The 22,750-nt window shown below is 46.7% G+C and overlaps 1 protein-coding gene across 2 annotated transcripts in view; it reads right to left on the reverse strand.

The window, feature by feature from the left end:
- Window positions 1–18,837, reverse strand: part of HID1 (HID1 domain containing) — a 47,880-nt gene extending 29,043 nt beyond the window's left edge. The window contains exons 1-3 of one of the 2 annotated variants that reach the window (XM_048817973.2): window positions 18,591–18,837; window positions 3,998–4,147; window positions 627–797 (exon numbers count right to left, since the gene is read on the reverse strand). In XM_048817973.2, coding sequence (XP_048673930.1) covers window positions 627–797; window positions 3,998–4,147; window positions 18,591–18,656 — 387 coding nt within the window. In that variant the 5' untranslated portion in view covers window positions 18,657–18,837. The remainder of the gene's footprint in view (window positions 1–626; window positions 798–3,997; window positions 4,148–18,590) is intronic. The other variant, XM_075119263.1, reaches the window with a different exon arrangement.
- Between the last annotated feature and the right edge of the window lie 3,913 nt (window positions 18,838–22,750).

Consider the following 22,750-nt stretch of genomic DNA (forward strand, 5'->3'; position numbering starts at 1 on the left):
AAAGGCGCAAAAGGCCTGGGACACTCTTATTTTGATTTAAGAGTGGCATATGTCCATTTTAATTGAGCCTGTTTCCAATCCACTTAAGCTAAACCAAAGAAGCCTCTCTTCAGGTGAAATAAGAAGGTCCACACAGCCTTTTGCACCTGTGTAGCTATATCAGTTTAAATTGACAAATTAGGTTACATCAGAGCAACTTTCTTGTATGAACAAGCCCTTACTCATAGCTACACCCAAGTGACTGAAATGCTCCAATAAACCCATCAGCCTACGCTAAACAAACATAGCTGAGAAGGGAAGGAAGGCAATAAAACTGGCGCTATAGATGGGCTGTGTTGTTAATTTCAGTCCATCCCAGCATGCTCAGGATGGAGGCAGCTAGCGCAAAGCTTCCGGTTGCTGAGGGGTGAGGGGGAAGAAGGGGCTTTGTCATCAGCACGTTTATGTTTCAAGGCTACATCCTATCCCTTACTCCATTACAAGCCTTCCCACAAAGTTTGAACCCACTGAAACAAGGTTGTTCCCAGCTGATTAATGTTGGGCCTACCTCCTGCAGCTCTCTGCCTCCTGCAGCTTCTCCCTCCCACCCTCCCAAAGAGGAACCGTCTAACCCAGTAGATACAGACCCCACCACGGCCGGCCCCAGGGACAGTGGACCAGAAGAAGCCTCTCCAGTCAGGGTCCTCGAAGATATAGGGCAGGATGCGGGTGAGGAGCCGGCTGCAGTTCAGTATAATTTGCTTCTCCTTCTCCGAGTGGCAGCCGCTCTCCGCTCCCTGAACCAGCTTCTCTACCGCCTGATGGCAACAAAACAAAGGCATTAATCTGGAGTTGTATGGTTTCCGGACACACAGGCCCCACTACCACAGAATTATGAACAGCATTTGGTTCCACTTCCCAAGGGCTCTCTATGGTTCCTCTGGGGAAAATCTCTCTCTATGCTGCAGTTAGAAACGAGCCGCAGAAATGTACAATTATTCTAAACGCTCCTATGATCGCAGCAGGCATCTCTCCTTGCGCGAGATGTGGAAGCCAAGAGAATGCCTGTTGTTATTACTAATTATGTGTATTGACATAGCACCTGGAAGCCCCAGCCATAGCCCAGACGCTGTGCTAGCCCCCAAAAGCTTGTATGCTAAGAAGTCACTTTCTTAGAATACGCCAATTGGAAAGTGTAGCTCTCCAAAACAGAGCCTCCCGCCTCCTCTGCCCTCTCCCAGAAGAAGTGAATTTAGCACTGGTAGATGGTGCTGGATTGAAAACCCTGTAGACTGAAAGTTCTCTGGTATCTACAGGACAAGGGCAGCCTGGCCAGTGGCCAAGCAGCCCAAGCTCCCCCCATGCTCTCCATGTGCTTTAGCACTGACCCAGGGAGCCCACCTCTAGGCTAAGAGGGGGGGTTCAATTCCCAGGGCCATCCAGTGCTTGGCTTCTCTGCTGAGGCCACCGATGACAGGGAAATTGGGGTCAGTCACACTGCACTGCTGGTTTTTTGGGATGGGGACACTTGTCTTGCCAAACAGCCACTGCAGCTTACTGAGGCTGAAGGCAAACCACTTTATTTTCATGACAGAAGGTGAAGCTCTTTTTCCCTCCTAGGGTCTCCTGTCCTAGTCCTCCCCCTCCCCCTCTCCTCTCAGCATGAAAGCCAGGGACATTTACTCAGGATTTGACTTGTTGGTTTTAATTCACAGGCTGTGCCTCTCTGCTGAGGTTCCCAGCGACATCTCTGGTTCATTGACTTTGTCAGTTTGCACCACTGCCTTAACAGACATATTTGTGCTACCTGGGGCCTGGCTGTGCTCTGCCTTGGGACTGCGTTTGAATCTATTGCCAGGTACAGTTACAGCTCAGTATGTTGTAACACAACCCTAGTCTGCACCAAACACAGCTGCAAAGGACATTACAATTGTGCCATAGCCCCATCTAAACCAAAGGAACAACAGTGTTACAAAATCCATTAACACCACACGTAAGACAGGCTCCACCTCGCAGGACTAAACCGTAGTCCCAAATTGTGCTTTATCCCTACCCACATCCACGCTGTTGCATAGATCAGCAACGTGGTTAAAATAATGCACTTAGCTCCCATTTACATCACAAGAGCTAACCATCCTTTAACCATCCGGAGGGACAACCATGTTAGAACCAGGTCTCCCAGCACATTAGCCTCTGTTGGGTAGAAGACCATAGAGTTGCTTTGTGGGGAACAAAGTGTGGTGACAAATGCACAGCATGGTTCTCTCAGAAGTCTATAGTCTGTCTACACTAGAAAAGGAAACCATGCTAGTAACAGCCATGGTGGAAAATGGCTGCCGAGCGCTGCTCTGCTAGATCTGCATTCAATTATTTCTGAACACGCTTGTTGTTCACATGGTGCAAACCATAGTGCAGCAAGAACTTGAAGCATTATTAGTGCCAAGGCCTGGCTAGACAGGCTAAGTCTTGCTGACCAGACTATTCCCCAAGCAGCAGCAGCCAGCCATATCCTACTGGCTTTACAATTGACAAGCTCTGGCACGGAAAGAAATATGAATAGATGTCCCTTGTGTTGCAGACAGCAAGAGGGCAAGGGCGACAGAAAAGCATCAAGGGAAGCGCTAATCGGAGCTGCGTGGGAAACGGTTTTCCCGTCCAGCAAGAATTTGGTATTTCAAGATTTGTTGTCCCGTTTTGGGATGGGAAAATTCAAAATCTTGGGCGGGAAAAATGAAGAAAAAAAAATTCACTCTGGATCATTCAAAATATTTCATATCAATTTTGACCTTATTATTATTTTTGAATTTTTAGTGTAAATTAACTAAAATTTCAAAACAAAAAAAGTCATTTGCAATCAAAGCAGACAATTTTCAAATCCAGCCTGGATGTTTTATAAAAGATCTGCTCTAATTCAAACAGGAATTGATTCAGGGAAGGCCTCTATGGTCTGTGTTATGCAGAAGGTCAAACTACAGGATCCCAGTGGCCCCTTCTGGCCTTGGAATCTATGGAAAACTAAACTTTGTTTAGAAAGTGTCAAAAATGGGACACTTTGACAATTTCAGAACATTTTTTTCCAAAAATGTTTTGAATCGGGAGATTCATTGAAATTGACTCTTTCTCGTGAACTGTTTCAGTTTTGACAAATCTGCGTTTTCCAATGAAAAAACTTTCCAACTCTAGTGCTAATGCCAAAGGAGATAGGGCAGTGAAATGGGGAAATAGGCTTAAGACTCTTTCCCATATCTATCCATCTGTGGCATTTTTAGGGTGACCAGCACCATAGTTGGCTCAGGCCCTTAGGGCCTTTCTGCGTTCCAGAAGCCGAGATTGTTGTTGAACCTTGAGGAGCAATCAGATGCTCTGATGAGGAAGCAGGAGCACTGGCTCCACTAAGGATACACAACGCTTGCATGTCAGAATCCTTAAAATATATGGCAGCCTATGTTAAAACCAAGAGTTGGGGAGGTGATGGGTGATGACTGAACTGATCAAATGCCACCTGTGGTTTGTGGTAAACCAAAAGAGGAAATGTGAGCAAACCGCCCATGCCCTGCAGGGCAGAGAGGGGAGCTGCAGTTAAACCTCAGGAGGATACAGGGGCAAGCAGCCCTGAAAAGGATCACAGGGAGTAGGGCAGGGAATGGAATTTGCAAGGACTTGGATCACTTTTGTATCTGCTCCAAAAATCAACACGCATTTCTGCTGCAACCATTTACTTGTTCATATGGCCAATACTTACAAATGCCAAGTCTGGACTTGGCAAGCATATGGGGAGCTGCTAATCACAGAAAGCAGCACCATGGACTGTCTTGTTGTCCTGTGTTTGTACAGCGCCCAGTACAATGGGGTTCTTCTCCATGATTCCTAGGCATGATGGTAATACAAGTGAGAGGCGCCTATTGGTGAAACTGATCCCTGTGCAGATCAACTCAACGCCTATGATCCACTTCAGTGCGGGGACTCTCCATAGGGTTGACTCTCACTAATTCCAGGTGAGAAGGAGAAGGCACCTTACCTTATAACACAGAGTGGCCAAGTTAGAAGGAGATTCTTCTCTCACTGCTCGGATTTCTGCAGCTGGCACAAGAGCAAAGACATCCTGCACTGAAGTTGCAGCGTCTGCCCAGAACTGGTCCCAGAAGGCATCATCCGTTGCCTCCACAGGCTGTGAAGAGACAAACCCAGAGTTTCAGACGTGGATAGCAAGGACACAGAGGAAGAGATCGCTCTATGGAGGCCAAACACAAGCCACTCTAACTTGGTCAGCAATGGGGCCAAGCTAGGCCTGGTCAGTGCTCAGGAGCTGGAAGGAGAGACTATGCACCAGTATCAATCTATCAGTACTGTATAGTGGCATCTCTTGGTACCAAAACCTCAACTGTTATTAGACAGAGCTGTAGTTGGATCCAGAACTACTAAACTGTATATACATTATACCTGTGTTTATGTTGGAGAGGCCCAATGGGCACAGGCAGACTCTTTACATGGCATATTTGTATCATCTGCATGAATGTAGGACTCTGAGTCTTTTAAGGGGCCAGTGCTAACAACAACCAAAAGAGACTGTACACAAACATGAGTCCATGTACAGAACGGCGTGTCTGCAACCCACGATGCACATGGCAAGTTCCGTGACTTTCACAGCATGCGGGCTGAGCTGCCTCTTTGCACTTTGCCAGTTCCTGGGCATATAGAGGAAGCTCTGAGTAATTGTCTGTATTGCAGTAATGCCTCTGGGGCGGGATCAGGGCCCTTTGGGCTAGAGACACAGGGTAAAACGAGAGCCCACACCCCAAAGAGCTTACAATCTATGTCACGCCAAGGTGCAACAAGTGGATGAGACACTGGGGCTGAGAGGGGAAGGATAAGGCAACCGTAAAGCGGGCAAAACTACTGTACAAAACAATCGAGTTATCACAGTCTGATGGCTCCCTGTCCCACAAGAACATGCCTGCTCCACATCTGGAAACACACTTCTCCTTATCCAGTCTTCAGGCTCTATGAGGGGTAGACATGCCTCTCTTCCCAGCACTGCTGTCTCCCTTTCAGAGGATGGGAGCACATATTTTTCTCCAAGTCCTTTTACAGAGGTTAGAACAGGAGTTCTCATCCTTGGAAACGAGAGCAGTTTGTCAGGTTTCCCCTTAATGTCCATCTATACTCAGAAAAGTTACTCTGTGCAACTGATAGTGTTGGATTCCAATCTTATTCCCTCCCACTCACTTACAGACCAAGTGTCCTCAATTTATAAGTCAGAACAATGATTCTTCAAGCCGCATTCTCTCTGCCACTTGCATCATTACCACTAATAGAGATGCTAAAATTTTCAGGTCAGATTAAGTGATGATAATCAAAGCAGATTAGACTCCACTTCTCTCTGTTGTAGATGTATTGGATCTACAGGGCTAACGGGGATAATTGTCAACAGTGAAACAACTGCTGTATTTTTCAATAGTGAGCAGGTGTGAACCGGAGAGACACGGGGCCCAGATGTGCAACCCTTCCCATTGCAATCAGTGGAAGGACTTGTCTGCATAGGAATTTACCAAGCTGTGGAAGGGTTGGGCCTGCAAGGAGCAGACACTATATGTAGAGCAAGAAGGCTGCCACGGTTACACAGGACTCTTCTGAGCATCAGAAGCAAGTGAGCACAGAGCTCTGAAGAGCTCAGAAAGGGCTCAACATTTCATTCACCTCAAACCCAAACATCGCTCGACACTCAGAAAACCTGCCACTCACTGCAGAGAAGCCTCGCCACAAATGCAGGCATCCTTAACTAACCCACAGCCTGGGAGTGATCACCCAATTCAACAATGCTTCCAAGGTCTAAATGCAGGTGAGATATTCACCTACTTGCGTATTTATACTGCATAGTGTGAAAGAGGTTGGTCAAGGTTTACTTGGTTAAAAATAGTCTTTAAAAAAATATCCACCTCTCCACACCCCAACAGAAACATTCAAATAAATGAACCAAAAATATGTCAGTTGTACCTGTTGCTTGACATGGCACCATCACTGTTGTTTTGAGGCTCTGTGTGTGGCTCCCACCCAGACCTGCTCCCCACTCAGGGTTAGTTTTGATAAAACTGTGACGATCATGACCAATGAACACAAAGGCCCTGGATCCTACAACTGGAACCACATGGACCCGTGGACTCCTGTGGAAACACACCAAAGTCTATGGGGCTCCAGGTGGATCCAATTGCATGATTAGAACCTAGATTTTTCTCTGACACAGAGTCCTCATTGCTGAACCTCCAGCTGGGGAAGCATGTTTATATTTGGTGCAAAGCAGCAGTTTTCAAACTGCTCCATGGACCACTGCAGAGCACTTGCTGTGGTCTGTAGAGAGGTGGCTGGTCCATGGTACTCGCTCTTATTCTCGCTCCCAGCTTCTAAGTCACATTAGAGAAGCTGAAATTATACTGACCACTTTGCTAATGTTATTCTTCCACGTAAGCGGCTGCCATTGTAGCCGCAAAGATGTTATGTGATGACAACTGGGATTGGAGATGGTCCATGGGACTGGAGATGGGAACAGTGACATCATGAGACACTGTCCCTTTCAAGACATGATCCACAATATGAAAAAGAAATGGGATCATCTCATTTAAAAGTGCCCAAAAGCCAGCTATAAGAGGCATGTGAGTGGCTGCAGCCAATGGACATAAGAACTCAGCACCAGGATTAGAGGCCTGGAAGTCAGGACTCCTGGGGTCTATGTCCTGCTCTAAGTATACTTAATCCTGCCTCAGTGTGAAGGGATGCACTAGACGACCTCTTGAGGCCCCTTCCACTCCTACATTTCTAAGATTCTATGCCTGGCTTTGCTACCAACTTACTGTGTGACTTGAAGCAACACACTTAACCAATGGGCTTCAGTTTCCCCATCTGTCAAATTAAGATAATATAAGTTTTTCTGCCCCTCGCTGGACAAGTGAGTATTAAGAATGGCCCTACTGGGTCAGACCAAAGGTCCATCTAGCCCAGTATCCTGTCTTCTGACAGTGGCCAGTGCCAGGTGTCCCAGAGGGAATGAACAGAACAGGTAATCATCAAGTGATCCATCCCCTGTCGCTCATTCCCAACTTCTGGCAAACAGAAGCTAGGGACACCATTCCTGCCCATCCTGGCTAATAGCCATTGATGGGCCTATCCTCCATGAATTTATCTAGTTCTTTTTTGAACCTTGTTATGGTCTTGGCCTTCACAACATCCTCTGGCAAGGAGTTTCACAGGTTGACTGTGCATTGTGTGAAGAAATACTTCCTTTTATTTGTTTTAAACCTGCTGCCTATTAATTTCATTTGGTGACCCCTAGTTCTTGTGTTATGAGAAGTAGTAAACAACACTTCCTTATCTACTTTCTCTATACCAGTCATGATTTTATAGACCTCAATCATACCTCCCCTTAGCCGTCTCTTTTCTAAGCTGAAAAGTCCCAGTCTTATTAATCTCTCCTCATATGGAAGCCATTCTATCCCTAATCATTTCTGTTGCCCTTGTCTGAACCTTTTCCAATTCCAATATATCTTTTTTGAGATGGGGTGACCACATCTGCACACAGTATTCAAGATGTGGGCATACCATGGATTTATATAGAGGCAACATGATATTTTCTGTCCTATTATCTATCCCTTAGACTGCTGCTGCACATTGAGTGGATGTTTTCAGAGAACTATCCATGACTCCAAGATCTCTTTCTTGAGTGGTAACAGCTAATTTAGACCCCATCATTTTATATGTATAGTTGGGATTATGCTTTCCAATGTGTATTACTTTGCATTTATCAACATTGAATTTCATCTGCCATTTTGTTGCCCAGTCACCCAATTTTGAGAGATCCTTTTGTAGCTCTTCGCAGTCTGCCTGAGTCTTAATTATCTTGAGTAATTTTGTATCATCTGCAAATTTTGCCACCTCACTGTTTACCCCATTTTCCAGATCATTTATGAATATGTTGAATAGGATTCATCCCAGAACAGACCCCTGGGGGACACCACTATTTACCTCTCTCCATTCTGAAAACTGACCATTTATACCTACCCTTTGTTTCCTATCTTTTAACTAGTTACCAATCCGTGAGAGCACCTTCCCTCTTATCCCCGTGGCAGCTTTCTTTGCATAAGAGCCTTTGGTGAGGGATGTTGTCAATGGCTTTCTGAAAATCTAAGTACACTATATATCCACTGGATCCCCTCGGTCCACATGCTTGTTGACCCCCTCAAAGAATTCTGGTTGATTGGTGAGGCATGATTTCCCTTTACTAAAGCCATGTTGACTCTTCCTCAACAAATTATGTTTATCTACTTGTCTGACAACATTGTTCTTTATTAAAGTTTCAAACAGTTTGCCTGGTACTGAAGTCAGGTTTACAGGCCTGTAATTGCCAGGATCACCTCTGGAGCCCTTTTTAAAAATTGGTGTCACATTAGCTATCCTCCAGTCCTCTGGTACAGAAGCTGATTTAAATGATAGGTTATAGACTACAGTTAGTAGTTCTGCAATTTCACATTTGAGTTCCTTCAGAACTCTTGGGTGAATACGATCTGGTCCTGGTGACTTATTGCTGTTTAATTTATCAATTTGTTTCAAACCTCCTCTAATGACACCTCAATCTGGGACAGTTCCTCAGATCTGTCACCTAAAAAGAATGGCTCAGGTTTGGGAATCTCCCTCACGTTCTCAGCTGCGAAGACTGGCGTTGTGAGTTTGTAAAGCATTGGGGGCTCCTTGAACAGGAGATGCTATGCAAGTGTACAGTATTACTGGATCACCAGAAGACAAGGGGAATATCCAATATTAAAACACACTAACAAGTGCTCAGTCAGCCAGAATGCCAGGTTCACTAAACATTCCTGACCCTTAGGTTAGGAATAGAGGGTGCCTGGTGCCTCATGCAATTGACGTAATAAAAACTCAAAGACAAACAACAGCTCTTACCTAAACATGCTTGTTACTGTGCAGTGAGTGGTTCCATTGTGTTGGAACGCAGGGGGGAGAGATTAACGTGAGTTTAATTTAAAACATTTTCCCAACATCTGCTACAATTCTTTTGTTAATTTGTCCGCCTTTGCAACAAGCTTCTAAATGCATGCAAGGATCCTCAATTAGAGGCTGCCTTCTTCACAGCTCTGACACTGAGACAGAGGGAAGCACTCAGATTCACACTCTTCTAGCCGGGTATGAGGAAACAGCATCTTTTGAACTAGCAGCCCTAACCTCAGAGGCACTTAAGAGCTCTGTACAGGTGATGTGTCATTAAAACCCAAAGGCCAGAAAGCAAGAGGAGCAGCCGGGCAGGCCAAAACTGGTAGAGCAGGTTCATTTAATTGTGGTTTTGTTCCTTAACACTCTGATGCCAAGAACCTTCCTCAAAAAGAAAAGGAGTACTTGTGGCACCTTAGAGACTAACCAATTTATTTGAGCATGAGCTTTCGTGAGCCACAGCTCACTTCATCAGATGTGTACCGTGGAAACTGCAGCAGACTTTATATACACACAGAGAATATGAAACAATACCTCCTCCCACCCCACTGTCCTGCTGGTAATAGCTTATCTAAAGTGATCAACAGGTGGGCCATTTCCAGCACAAATCCAGGTTTTCTCACCCTCCACCCCCCCCCACAAATTCACTCTCCTGCTGGTGCTAGCCCATCCAAAGTGACAACTCTTTACATAATCAAGTCCGGCTATTTCCTGCATAGATCCAGGTTTTCTCACTTCCCCCCTCCTGTTTCAGAGGAACAGCCGTGTTAGTTTGTATTCGCAAAAAGAAAAGGAGTACTTGTGGCACCTTAGAGACTAACCAATTTATTTGAGCATGAGCTTTCGTGAGCTACAGCTCACTTCATCAGATGTATACCGTGGAAACTGCAGCAGACTTTATATACACACAGAGAATATGAAACAATACCTCCTCCCACCCCACTGTCCTGCTGGTAATAGCTTATCTAAAGTGATCAACAGGTGGGCCATTTCCAGCACAAATCCAGGTTTTCTCACCCTCCACCCCCCCCACACACAAATTCACTCTCCTGCTGGTGCTAGCCCATCCAAAGTGACAACTCTTTACATAATCAAGTCGGGCTATTTCCTGCATAGATCCAGGTTTTATCACATCCCTCCCACCCCCATACACACATAAACTCACTCTCCTGCTGGTAATAGCTCATCTAAACTGACCACTCTCCAAGAACCTTCCTATTATCACTGCCCTTGTCTTGCTCCTGCCAGCCATGAAATGAATCCCCCAGGCTCTCTCCACCTAGGAAAAAAGGTGCTTAGACACAGGTGACTGCTCTAGTACAGAAACCCTTTTCATTTTACCAGATGGGCAGCCCAGCAAGTCCCCATCAGACCCCTTTCCAAGGGATTTTTCCAAAGAATCCAGCATGCTGCCTCCCATAGGAGATCGCTGTAAATGCTCGTGAGTTTAGGGCCAGATCTGCAAAAGAACTCAGTTCATTAGGTGCTGCGCTGTTTTGAAAGTTTGCCCACAAGTGTCTCAGTGGGAACTGCTGGGTACAGAGCATTTTTGCAAATCTGAGCCTTACTTACATGCTTAAAAGGGAGCTGAGCACTTGAAATTCTGGCTCTGAACTCTTGAATATCCCTAGCTCTAATTGTGTAACACACATAATATCTCATACTTCTATAGCACCTTCCTTGCGGAAGGATCCCATACCTTTTCCAAACTATATAATCACTTCATCTAGCACTGAAATGCAGCCATCTCTGGGGTGACACACAGCTGCTGTTTTACAGTGCACAACAATATTGCAGATCAGTTTAAGATAGGAAATGAAAAATAACATATTCAACCAAAACTACAAGGGAAACTTAGGGATGCGGAATAGCAGCTAGAATTTTGATCAGAGCACTAATGTTAACGTGATGGCTGCCCAATGGGTTACATTAACACACCATTTCCTGGTTCCTTCATGATCACAAGAAGTCAATTTTACATCGCCTCAAAACAGGTGGCACCAGCACCATACCACTTACGAGTACAATCCTGGGACACTGGTTCAATACTGACTCAGGAGAAAGACTTCGCTTTACTAAGTCATTAACACCACTTCCTGCAGCCCCTGGCTTTTTCTTAGGAGCCTCCCTCCAAATACTGCTCAATATATGTATGCTCATCCCCTTGACAGAGCACTATTGGATCTTTACAGAGACTTTGGTTTGCTCACACAGAGTCTCAGGGGGGATTAAACAGCAATTGGCCCAAACTGTGATTGAGTTCACCAGGTGTTCTGCTATCTGGTTTCTAAAGTGGGGAGGTGAGGAGAATCAGAAAGCTACTTCACTCATCCATCATGAGCATCTTAAATCTGAAACCCTGATTATAAACATTTAGGCACAGAATGTAGTAACAAATACCATTGCAGCTAGGCTCACAACGGCCTGTGTGTGCATTTGGGGCCTTCGTAAAAGGATGTTTGGGTAATCCTGCTTCACAAGGCTCAGCATACCCATTGGCACTGCTATTAACTTCAGCAGCCTTAACTCTTCAGAATGAGCACACGGCTCAAAACAATTAAGCCATTCTTGGTCCCGAACCGTAACACAGCATGGTAGCGTGCACCAAACAACAGAGAAGCCAGACTTGGCTCCAATACATTGCAAATGTATTGCTCTTGGGAGACGAAGAGCAGCAGGCAATGATCAGTGGGGTCACATTGCAGCAAAAACCTAGTATTACAGGACTAACAGCCAGGTCTATCCTCTGAGACCACAGCCTTAGGTCATCTGGACAGAAAAGGCCTGAAGTCAATACACAGGCTGCCCGGTTGCAATTCTCTAAAAGGAGACAGCCACAGAACAAATATACAGCTGTCTGAGCTGAGCTTTCCAGGGTAAAGTGCTAAAGAGAGGGTTGTTGGAGCCTGAAGCGGTTGTTGAGAGTACAGTGGGCAGAGTTAAGGCTGATGTGGCACATGGGGGTGGGGTGGAGAGGACTCCTATCTCCAACCCAGATACAGAGGGTGAACGTGGTTACGAAGGGTGTGGTGAGAGGGAAAGGGGAGATGAACGCACAGGGTTAGAGCATCAATTATACCAGGCACCTTAATTGAAAGTTTCCTGCATGTTTTCTGTCTTATTTCTCAGTCTTAGTTTTGCATTAAAAGTTTGGGTTTGGTTTTTTTTATTGTGGGAATTCAAAGAGGAAGCAGCTTGGATGTCAGTGATCTTGCCAGTTATCAAACACAGAATCACAGCCCTGAAAAGGATCCTTGTGCAAACAGGACACGTCACAGGAAACAGAAGAATAGAGCTGCACGAATAATGGCCTATAAACAGGAAAAGGCCCTGCGGTCCTGCCCCACTCATTTGTTATTGTCATCATTGTGTTGATCTGGCTAATATACTAATTTGCTGTCACTCAGAAACTGTCATACATGACCTCAGTCACAGTCAACATTTACCATCTTATCCCAAATACCAGTGCTCAGCACTGCTGGGGAGTTATTCCTTTAAATAAAACGTTTGTCCCCAAGAGTCCATTCAGCTTAGCTCAGGACTGGCCTTACAATTTGCAAGAAGTAAGGCAGAAATTTAGGGCTTGCTAACTAAAGGTGTGAATTTAACATGGCTTCGTTAAGATGCTTTTTGTGTGGACACTCATTCAGAATTAAAGTGGCCTTAATCTGGTTTAGTTTAATTGACAAATTTAATTCTGAATGTGTGCGTCCACATAGGGGTTTAATGCAGTTTAACTAATACACAGTAAATTCAATTCAGATTATTTTTCCTGGGTATCCCTGTGTAGACAAGCCCTACAGAGGGTGCTCTGAAAGCTCAATCAGCCACTTGCCTGACCTCTGTATCCACCTGTTGTCTCTTGTCCACTGTCTCCCCTCTCACCACTGCAACTATCCAGTCTATTTACATTATAAACTTTTTTGGGATAGGGACCATGGTTTTGTTCTGTGTTTGTCCAGCACCTAGCACAGTGGGGTTCTCTCCCATGACTGGGGCTCCTTAGTGCAACAGCAATACAAATAATAAAATAAATCATAATAATTGACCACCACCTCCAAGTACAGAGGTGGGTTGAAGGGAATTAGTCCATGAGCAGTCTCCCCCATCAATCCCACTATCAAAAAGGCCATGACATGATGGGGATACAGGGGACACCAAAAATCCAGGGCCCCAAGGAGTGACTTGCCTTGTTTATGATCAGGCTAGACATCGCCCTCTCCTCTCGTACCCACAAAGACACTGAAGATAGGACAGTCTATGCAATCCCATAGAGATGAAATGAAGGAGAACTGCAATGTGAAGACTATTAAAGTCACCCTGGAGCACCTAACTGAGCTCCATGAAAAAGGATTCACGAGACCCCATCCACCCCTGCGGTAGCCTGGACAGCCTGATGGTTACTTTGTGACAACTAATATGCATTTACAGGTGTGTCCCTGCTTTTGACCCAGGGCGCACACACAAGGTTAAAGCAGGTCTATGGATGGACCTAGTGCTAATGCTCCCAAGTTAGAGAGCCCACTTTGATTTTACCTGCCCAGGCCAGAGGCTGCACACTCATTTGTGGGGGGCAGGTGTGGGGGAAGAGCATCTTGAGCTTCACAACAGCGCCCTCTGCAGTCAACAATGGAACAGCATGGAGAGATTCCATAGCAAGCCCTTTGCCAGTTCTCCACTGCTAGAAGAATGGTGGCTATAACACAGGCTTTTGAGGAGGAGGAAAGGGGTGTCATGGAACTTTGGCAGGGGCATAGAGAAACACCAGCGGTATAAAAATATAGTCCTAAAAGCACAGGTGCACCTGACAGATGAAAGGCTAACCCATGCATTCAAGGTTTTCTTTTGATGAAGCCAAGACTGAGTTGCTTGAAAATTTTCAGAACCAGGTTAATAGATTACTAAACTGATGTCTCTTTAGACACCGGGCATTATTTTATCAGGCTCAGATTAACACCTTATCAAGATAAGGCAGCTGCACACCAGTGTGAGAAAGACCCAAATGTTTTTTTTCCATTTGCTCCCTCTCATCTCTTTAAAAACAGTTACGTGGCTGGCACTAAAACATGACAAGAAAATATCAGAAGATCGTGAATTTTATATTATAGACTGGTCACTTCCTGAAACTCTAAAGACTATTTTATCATTAATCTATTTAGGGAGAGGGAAAGTTAATTTGTCTAACGATTAAAGCACTCCTCGGTTTGATTCCCAGCTCTGCAACTGACTTCTTGTGATACCCTGGCAGGTTGCAACCTCTCTGTGCTTCACAGTAGCCATCTATAAAATACCATCTAAGTAACATGAGTGTTGCGGGGAAGGGAGAGGATAGTTCATTCATGATGATAAAGCATCCCGAGATCCTCAGATGAAAGGCACAATTAGTATTATTAAATGGGCATTAACAACTTAAAAATCATATCTAGATAAATTCCAATTATCCAAACAGCTCAGGGGACAGATCTGATTATAATACAGGTATACGAGCATTATAAACACATATCTTTCCTTTGTGATTACCACCAATTTATATAATTAGAACTGAAAGCACTTTGAAAATCCAATGTACTATTCACACTTTATGCTATTTGTTGGCTTTTAGCATTTTTCTTGCCATTATAATTGATTAAGTCAATTTCATTTTTGCTTACAGTCAATTTCACTTTCAGGTTCTGGACCCCTCATTGTTTGGGTTGAAAGGAAATGTTTATTTGCTGATTTTTTAAAAACTGACTCCATGTGTGACTTCCTGCTTGCTCAGCTAAAGGTTTTAAGTTACCAGTGATTTAATGAAATGTAAACTTCCATTTGTCCTGCTGCCCAGTGTTAGAAGAGAAAGTAGAAAGAGTAGATATGCTGCTGAGAGAGCAATGCTTAGTTTGGGTAAATACCTGTGGGGAAACTATCCAAACCAACACAATATTTTGTTTTTAATTCCAGCAACTCAGCGGACTGGGAGGTTACATGGAGATTGTTACCTCTATAAGCTCAGAAGATTGCAAGGAAGCCCAGTGTTGCGTATTGCACATGCAAACACCAGTGCCCTTCTCAAATATCAGAGTAGCAGCCAAGTTAGTCTGTATCCGCAAAAAGAAAAGGAGTACTTGTGGCACCTTAGAGACTAACAAAGGTATGTAAATATGGGTGTTTCATTATCCCACCCTCTTTTACGCATGGCATAAGTTTCACCTACATTTCTACAGACTCCGCTAACAAATCCAGCCAAGAACATAGATTGTCTTTGTTATATTCAGTGTCACGGTGAACTTTATCTCGCTACATATGTCAACAAACCAGAGGAGCCACGCAGCCTTCTGGATCTGCAGTACAGGTGACTGCCCTGCTTAGAGCTTTATTTGTAAGCTCCGGACATGACAAGATTAGGTGATGGAGGGGCAGGTGTTGCATTCATTTTGCAATCTTGCCTTCTATAAACACGCTTTCAAATGGTGGAAGGAGAATCCAGAATTGTAGGGATTAGGCATCTATGACTATATTAGCACTCCTCACTAAAATGAAGCTATTCTCTCTTTGTTATTCATTCCCCAAACCAAACCTTTGTCCCTAGACCCCTATGTTCATAAATGTTTCCCTTTACCCTGCACCCCTTTATTAATAAGTCTCTCACTTCCCCCACCCTTCCCTCATTTCTCTTCTCCTCCAGTCACCTTTCCTTCCACTACCACCTCCAATTAGTCTCAGACGATCCATCATCCCCCTGCCATCAGAGATCCTTCAGGGTGGCAGCCCTCCACTGTACTCAGAAATGCTTAGAGATGCTAGAGTCCAACGAGTAACATGTGCTGCCTCCATTAGACTCCCATTATCTGCTGTCCTAAGAAAAGGAGACTTCAGCTCAGTCCCAAACTAAGATCCACAGCTGCTACTTCACCAGGGCAGCCACCTTCCCTATAATATACACTTCCGATTTTTGTTTCACTTCCTTCTCCCGATTAAACCTACAGAGATACAGCATCTACTGGAGCACAACAGATTTGATCCTCCTCTGATACAAGTGGCTCTTAGCTCTTCCCCATCAGTGTGTCAGGGTTAGAATGAAACTAACAACAATCATATCAGCTATGTCAGTTTCATTCAGCTACCTCCTGTCCAACAGAGAGGATTCTCCTGAAGGGGCTATATGAAAATGCATAGACATGAGAAAAAGTGGGGGAATCCTCTGTTGATTTAAACCTTGAGCAGCTGAATACCATAAGAGGACAGAACCTGCCTTATCAGATCAGAAAATTGGTCCACCAAGCTTAGTAACCTGCCTCTGGCAATAGCCAAAGGCAGACGCATCAGAGGATAATGAAGAAAAACATAATGCACCTATGTAATTGTGAGATGTTGAATAGGGTGAAAATCCTTACCGACCCCTATGGTGATGAGCTGGTGCCCTGAAGCATAAGATTTGATTAGTATCGATTTCCCTTATTTTAATAAATGCATCTAACATCTAAAGATATGAGTTCATATACAGATTTCATCACAGCTAAAACTGAGTCTTGACTGGATGTTAATCCATGTCACAAAGTCATCACACAATTTAGCACATAACTGCCAATCTCAATACAGGGAAGGCTCAGCAGTGGAATAGTATGGGCTACTGGTGGTCAGGATTGAAATGCATTGACAGAGCAAGATAGGGAAACTTGTACAGCCTGGTTCTAACTATAGTTACTAAGTCCTCAAAAAGAACAGGAGTACTTGTGGCACCTTAGAGACTAACAAATGTATTAGAGCATAAGCTTTCATAGGCTACAGCCCACTTCATCGGATGCATAGAATGGAACATACTGTAAGAAGATATACATACACATACAGATAAATTGGAAGTTGCCATACAAACTGTGAGAGGCTAATTAGTTAAGATGAGCTATTATTACCATTAACTTGGGTTTGAATAGAGACTGGGAGTGGCTGGGTCATTACACATATTGACAGGTTTCAGAGGAACAGCCGTGTTAGTCTGTATTCGCAAAAAGAAAAGGAGTACTTGTGGCACCTTAGAGACTAACCAATTTAGTAGCTCACGAAAGCTCATGCTCAAATAAATTGGTTAGTCTCTAAGGTGCCACAAGTACTCCTTTTCTTTTTACACATATTGAATCTATTTCCCTACGTTAAGTATCCTCACACCTTCTTGACAACTGTCTAAATGGGCCATCTTGATTATCACTACAAAAGTTTTTTTTCTCCTGCTGATAATAGCTCACCTTAACTAATAAGCCTCTCACAGTTTGTATGGCAACTTCCAACTTATCTGTACGTATATATAATCTTCTTACTATATGTTCCATTCTATGCCTCCGATGAAGTGGGCTGTAGCCCACGAAAGCTTATGCTCTAATAAATGTGTTAGTCTCTAAGGTGCCACAAGTCCTCCTTTTCTTTTTGCAGATACAGACTAACACGACTGCTACTCTGAAACTAGGTCCTCACTTTCCTCAGAACTAGAATCCCCCAGCTGTTACAAGGCAGCAGATACAAAGCAGAAGGGCTGTAGATTAGCACCAATACATTAAAACCACAGGTCCCAAATTCCAATCCTAATCTTCAGAAAATGGAGATAATCTAACTACATAGCATGGCAAGGAGCAGTGTAGTGGTGAATGTGCCTTTCTCCCACAGAGAATTTCCCCTTACTCAGGTTTTCATGCTTGCCCAGGTACAAGTTAAAGATCCCATGGCACGATAACTCTCCACCTCTGTCCATAAGCAGTACTGCAAGCTAACTGGCTCTGTGTGTGGGATGGTGCTGACATCCAACAGCTGTTACACCTACAGTCACTCTCACCTGTGCCTGGAAGGCAGTTATTATAGGGAGAAGCACTAGCTAGGGGAGATTATAAAATTCATATAATTTATCCAGGCTGCCAGGCAGGGTTGCACAGATGTAGGGATACTGTGAAAGGTGTGTGATGGGAATGGCTCGGGCACATGGGCTGTGGCTTCCTTGTCACTGCCCCCTGCTACCCTCTGCTCCAGCCAGGTCCCCTCTACCTGCAAGGCCCAGTCCCCAAGGATCCTGCCTTAACCCCCCACCCCACCCCCTTGCCAGTCTAAGCCCCAAAGAGGGACAGTTTAGAAACTGGGAACCCTCAACTGGCTTTCCTTCTGGTGGGTGCTATTTAAAGGCATAGGGAGGAGGGGTGCCACCATGCAGGGCTTTGAGGGAAACCCAGCAGCTGTTATTAAAGGGCAGGGTTACCTCCTTCCAGGGGATCCAGGAAACGCACAGAGGAACCTCCTAGGAGTCTCCCCCCAAAACCAACACCCACCCGCCCAGGAGCCTCCAGGGTCCCAACCAGCCCCCCAGGGGCCTCCTCCCTTAACCCAACCCCCAGGCTGCCCTCACCCCACAGCCACTCCCTGCGCCCGGCCCTCAGCTGCCCCCCTCGCCAGGCGGCTCCCACCTGGCTCATGGCGGACCGGCCCCCTTATTTCCCGTCTGACACGCAGATCGCTGCGGCCGCTTCTCCCGGTGCCTCCCCCGCCCAGGCCCTAGGGGAGAGGGGCCCGACGGGCGCCCCCCCGTCCTGGATCTCAAGGCACATCCCGGCCCGGTGTCCCCGGGACACCAGCCCCGCTCGGTTCGGTCCGGCCCGGCCGCTCACCTGGGTCTTGGTGGTGAGCTGGATCACCGCCTTCCTGAAGTTCAGCTTGGAGTCGGCGTTGCCCATTCTCCCGGCCGGACCTGCCCGAGCCCAGATCCGCCTCGGCTCGGCTCCTCCCGGCGAGTCCCTGCGGCGGGCAGGGCCGTCTCCTCCCCTCCGTCAGCACGAACAGCGCCGTTCGCCCTCCTCCTCTCCCTACGCGGCCTCCATCCCCCCGGCCCTCACCTGCCGCCGCGGCGCTCCCCGCCTGTCAAACCCAGCCTCGCAGATGCTCCGGCCGGCCCTCCCTCCTTCCCCCTCCACACAGCCCCTCCTCCTCCACCACCCTTCCCTTCATCCCTCCTTCCCTCCCTCCTGCCACAGCACACAGCCCCTCCTTCCCCCTCCACACAGCCTCTCCTCCTCCTCCACCCTTCCCTTCATCCCTCCTTCCCTCCCTCCCTCCTGCCACAGCACACAGCCTCTCCTCCTCCTCCTCCTCCACCCTTCCCTTCATCCCTCCTTCCCTCCCTCCTGCCACAGCACACAGCCCCTCCTTCCCCCTCCACACAGCCTCTCCTCCTCCTCCACCCTTCCCTTCATCCCTCCTTCTCTCCCTCCTGCCACAGCACACAGCCCCTCCTTCCCCCTCCACACAGCCCCTCCTCCTCCTCCACCCTTCCCTTCATCCCTCCTTCCCTCCCTCCTGCCACAGCACACAGCCCCTCCTTCCCCCTCCACACAGCCTCTCCTCCTCCTCCACCCTTCCCTTCATCCCTCCTTCCCTCCCTCCCTCCTGCCACAGCACACAGCCCCTCCTTCCCCCTCCACACAGCCCCTCCTCCTCCTCCTCCACCCTTCCCTTCATCCCTCCTTCCCTCCCTCCTGCCACAGCACACAGCCCCTCCTTCCCCCTCCACCCTTCCCTTCATCCCTCCTTCCCTCCCTCCTGCCACAGCACACAGCCCCTCCTTCCCCCTCCACACAGCCCCTCCTCCTCCACCCTTCCCTTCATCCCTCCTTCCCTCCCTCCTGCCACAGCACACAGCCCCTCCTCCCCCCTCCACACAGCCCCTCCTCCTCCTCCACCTTTCCCTTCATCCCTCCTTCTCTCCCTCCTGCCACAGCACACAGCCCCTCCTCCTCCTCCACCCTTCCCTTCATCCCTCCCTCCCTCCCTCCTGCCACAGTTCACAGCCCCTCCTCTTCCTCCACCCTTCCCTTCATCCCTCCTTCCCTCCCTCCTGCCACAGCACACAGCCCCTCCTCCTCCACCCTTCTCTCTCTCCTGCCACAGTTCACAGCCCCTCCTTTCCCCTCCACCCTTCCCTCCCTCCTGCCACAGCACACAGTCCCTCCTCCTCCACCGTTCCCTTCATCCCTCCTTCCCTCCCTCCTGCCACAGCCCCTCCTCCCCCTCCACCCTTCCCTTCATTCCTCCTTCCCTCCCACCTGCCACAGCACACAGCCTCTCCTTCCCCCTCCACCCTTCCCTCCCTCCTGCCACAGCACACAGCCCCTCCTTCCCCCCCCACACAGTCCCTCCTCCTCCACCCTTCCCTCCTAGCCACATACAGCCCCTCCTCCTCCCCATCCCTCCTTCCAGGCTGCCACACACAGCCCCTCTTCCTCTCCCATCCCTGCCTGCCCCTTCCCATCCTTTCATCACTGCTGTTTTTCCCCATCCCTTTCTCCCCCTGCACACAGCCTTTCACTCCTATATCTGGTGCTACCCAACCTTCTTCTCCATTCCAGTTTTTTGCCATCTCCTCTCTCCCACAGCCCCATCTTCTCTCAACCCTTGAGTCTCCCTTCTCCTCTCCTACATGTACCCTCAAAGTCCCTATCTTACCCATTCTCCCCTCTCCACCTTTTACTTCTAACTGGTCCTCCTCTCTGTAATCATCCTTCCTCCTCTGTCTTTTACATCCTTGCCAGTTCCACCTCCACTCTTTCTTCTCCCTCCTTCAGAGTCCTTCCTCCTCCTCCTTGTCTCATCCCTCCCTTTCATCCCCTCCTCTCTCAATCTCTTTCCCCTTCTGTTGCTCCCTCCCTCCCTTTTCATTTCTCCTCTCAATTTCCCAATGCCCTTTTCTTTATCCTTTCCCTATTATATCACTCCCTTTCCATCTCCCTGTGTCACCTTCCTCTTTTCTGTTACACCCCTTCCCTCTTCCTCACCTGGCCTTTTCCCTGCTTCATTTGATCTCCTCTTCTTTTCATCTCTCTTTCCCCTTCCTGCTTTTTCCATCATTCCTTCTTTGCCTTCACCTGCTTTATCTGTCATTCTTCCCACTCCCTTGGTTGTGTCCTGTATCTTATCTTCCCTTCTCTTTGCTTTCATCTCCAAGGACATTTTTCTATGCTAATAGGACACAGTCTGAATCTCTCATCTCCTTGCTCTTCCTCATGCCTCTGGTAGGCCAGCAGCCCAGCACTTCTTCACCTTCATTGTATCCTCTTCCCCCTCCATTTCCTTTGCCCCATCACCTCATCATCCTATCCCTCTTTCCATATCCCTCTCATTCCCATATGTCTGCGTGTTTCTCCTTTCATGCCTTATGCTTAGCTGGTCTCAGGCCCAAACTTTATCAGCAGTACCATCTTGCCACCATTTATCATGAAATCCTTCACATCCAAGAGGCAATAACATTTGTGTGGAATAGGATTGTGAATTGTACGGAAGATCCAGCAGGAAGATGGAAGGGGAGGCAGGGTTGGCAGAAAGAAAGAGAGAACCTGCTTTTCTCCTACCTTAACTGAGGCCCAAATCCTAAGGGCCTCACTCAGTTTTCACTCCATTGATTTCAAAGAAAGTTTTGATTAAGTACAAAGCCACTTTGCAATGGAGTCACTGGCTCTTCACACAAGTGAATGGATCTACATGGCTAGCGCTCTTTCCAAGATCAGGGTCTAAGAAAAGATTTGGCCAATACTGAGCAGTTCAAAGTGTGCTCTGAACTGAGGTACCAAGCACCTGGTAGAGGACAGTACGTTTTTAAGATGGCAAAGGGGACTATATTTTTATGTTTACAATTGTCTTTAAATCTATTGGCAACATGTTTTGCACCTTCTTAGTGCTCCTTGGACTAGAAGTACGTCTCTCTGGCGGAAGTAAATTGCATTTTAAAGGCTTGGATCAATTAAATGAGTTTATTCTTATAAAATAATAAAAGTTTACCAAACTTACAAAACAAAATTGTGGACAGGTCCGCAGATGGCATAATTCTGTGGTTATTTTGCCTGCATATTACCTGTCTAGAAATCCTCACTACCTTGTCACATCAAGGACATAGATCAGATCTGAGACCTCAGTGTAGATCTAGAGGAAATTACCTTCCCAGAGTCACATGGCATGACTATCACCTTCTAATGATCTAGGAGTTTACATCCGATCATTCACACATTCAGAATGGCCACACTGTATAGATAGGTGAGGCTGATTTGTAGCCGGGAGCAGAATCATTTTTATTATTATTATTATTTTATTTTTCATAGATAAGATTTTTTAATTTGTTCATTAAACTGCCTGTGGAAAGGAGCTGGAGTGCAGGATCACCTGAGTCCCGGGCATGGATGTCAGACCCATCACATTAACTCAACAATGCAGGATACTGTAACAATCCCCAGGATTGAAAGACAATCCTTGATCCTCATCTGCAGCTTGATTAGAGGAAGGAAGGAGACATACAAATTGGCTACTGATTTTTTTAGGCTGTGGGAGGGAATAGGGAAGAAGTTATTTGGAAATTCGTTATCCCTCCCCCCTTCATTTCCCTTTCCCACCATGGTCCATGAGGCCCTCTGAATTGTGACCACCCATCTTCTAGTAGAAAGCTTCTCTGGAGCCAAACAGTGCTGCTCATGGATTGACCAGAGTCTTCTGATACATATCACAGCATTTAGGAATGCACAATGTCCGCTGTTCTTCCGAACACGTACACTGTCCTTTCTACCTGAAACAATCTCGGAACTATTAGCAATTATCTTTGAGAACTCACGGAGGACGGGTGAAGTCCAAGAGGGCTGGAGAAGGGCAAACATGGTACCTGTTTTTAAAACAGAGAACAAAGAGGGACCCAGGGAATTATAGACCAGTCAACTTAATTTGTGCCGGGGCTTGCCAGGTCTGAGCCCAGCATCTCTCGGTTTGGAAGCTCATAGCCCCAGCACCTCTGGGC

The sequence above is a fragment of the Caretta caretta genome, chromosome 14, assembly GCF_965140235.1.
Source record: "Caretta caretta isolate rCarCar2 chromosome 14, rCarCar1.hap1, whole genome shotgun sequence".
In the NCBI taxonomy this organism is placed as follows: domain Eukaryota; kingdom Metazoa; phylum Chordata; order Testudines; family Cheloniidae; genus Caretta; species Caretta caretta.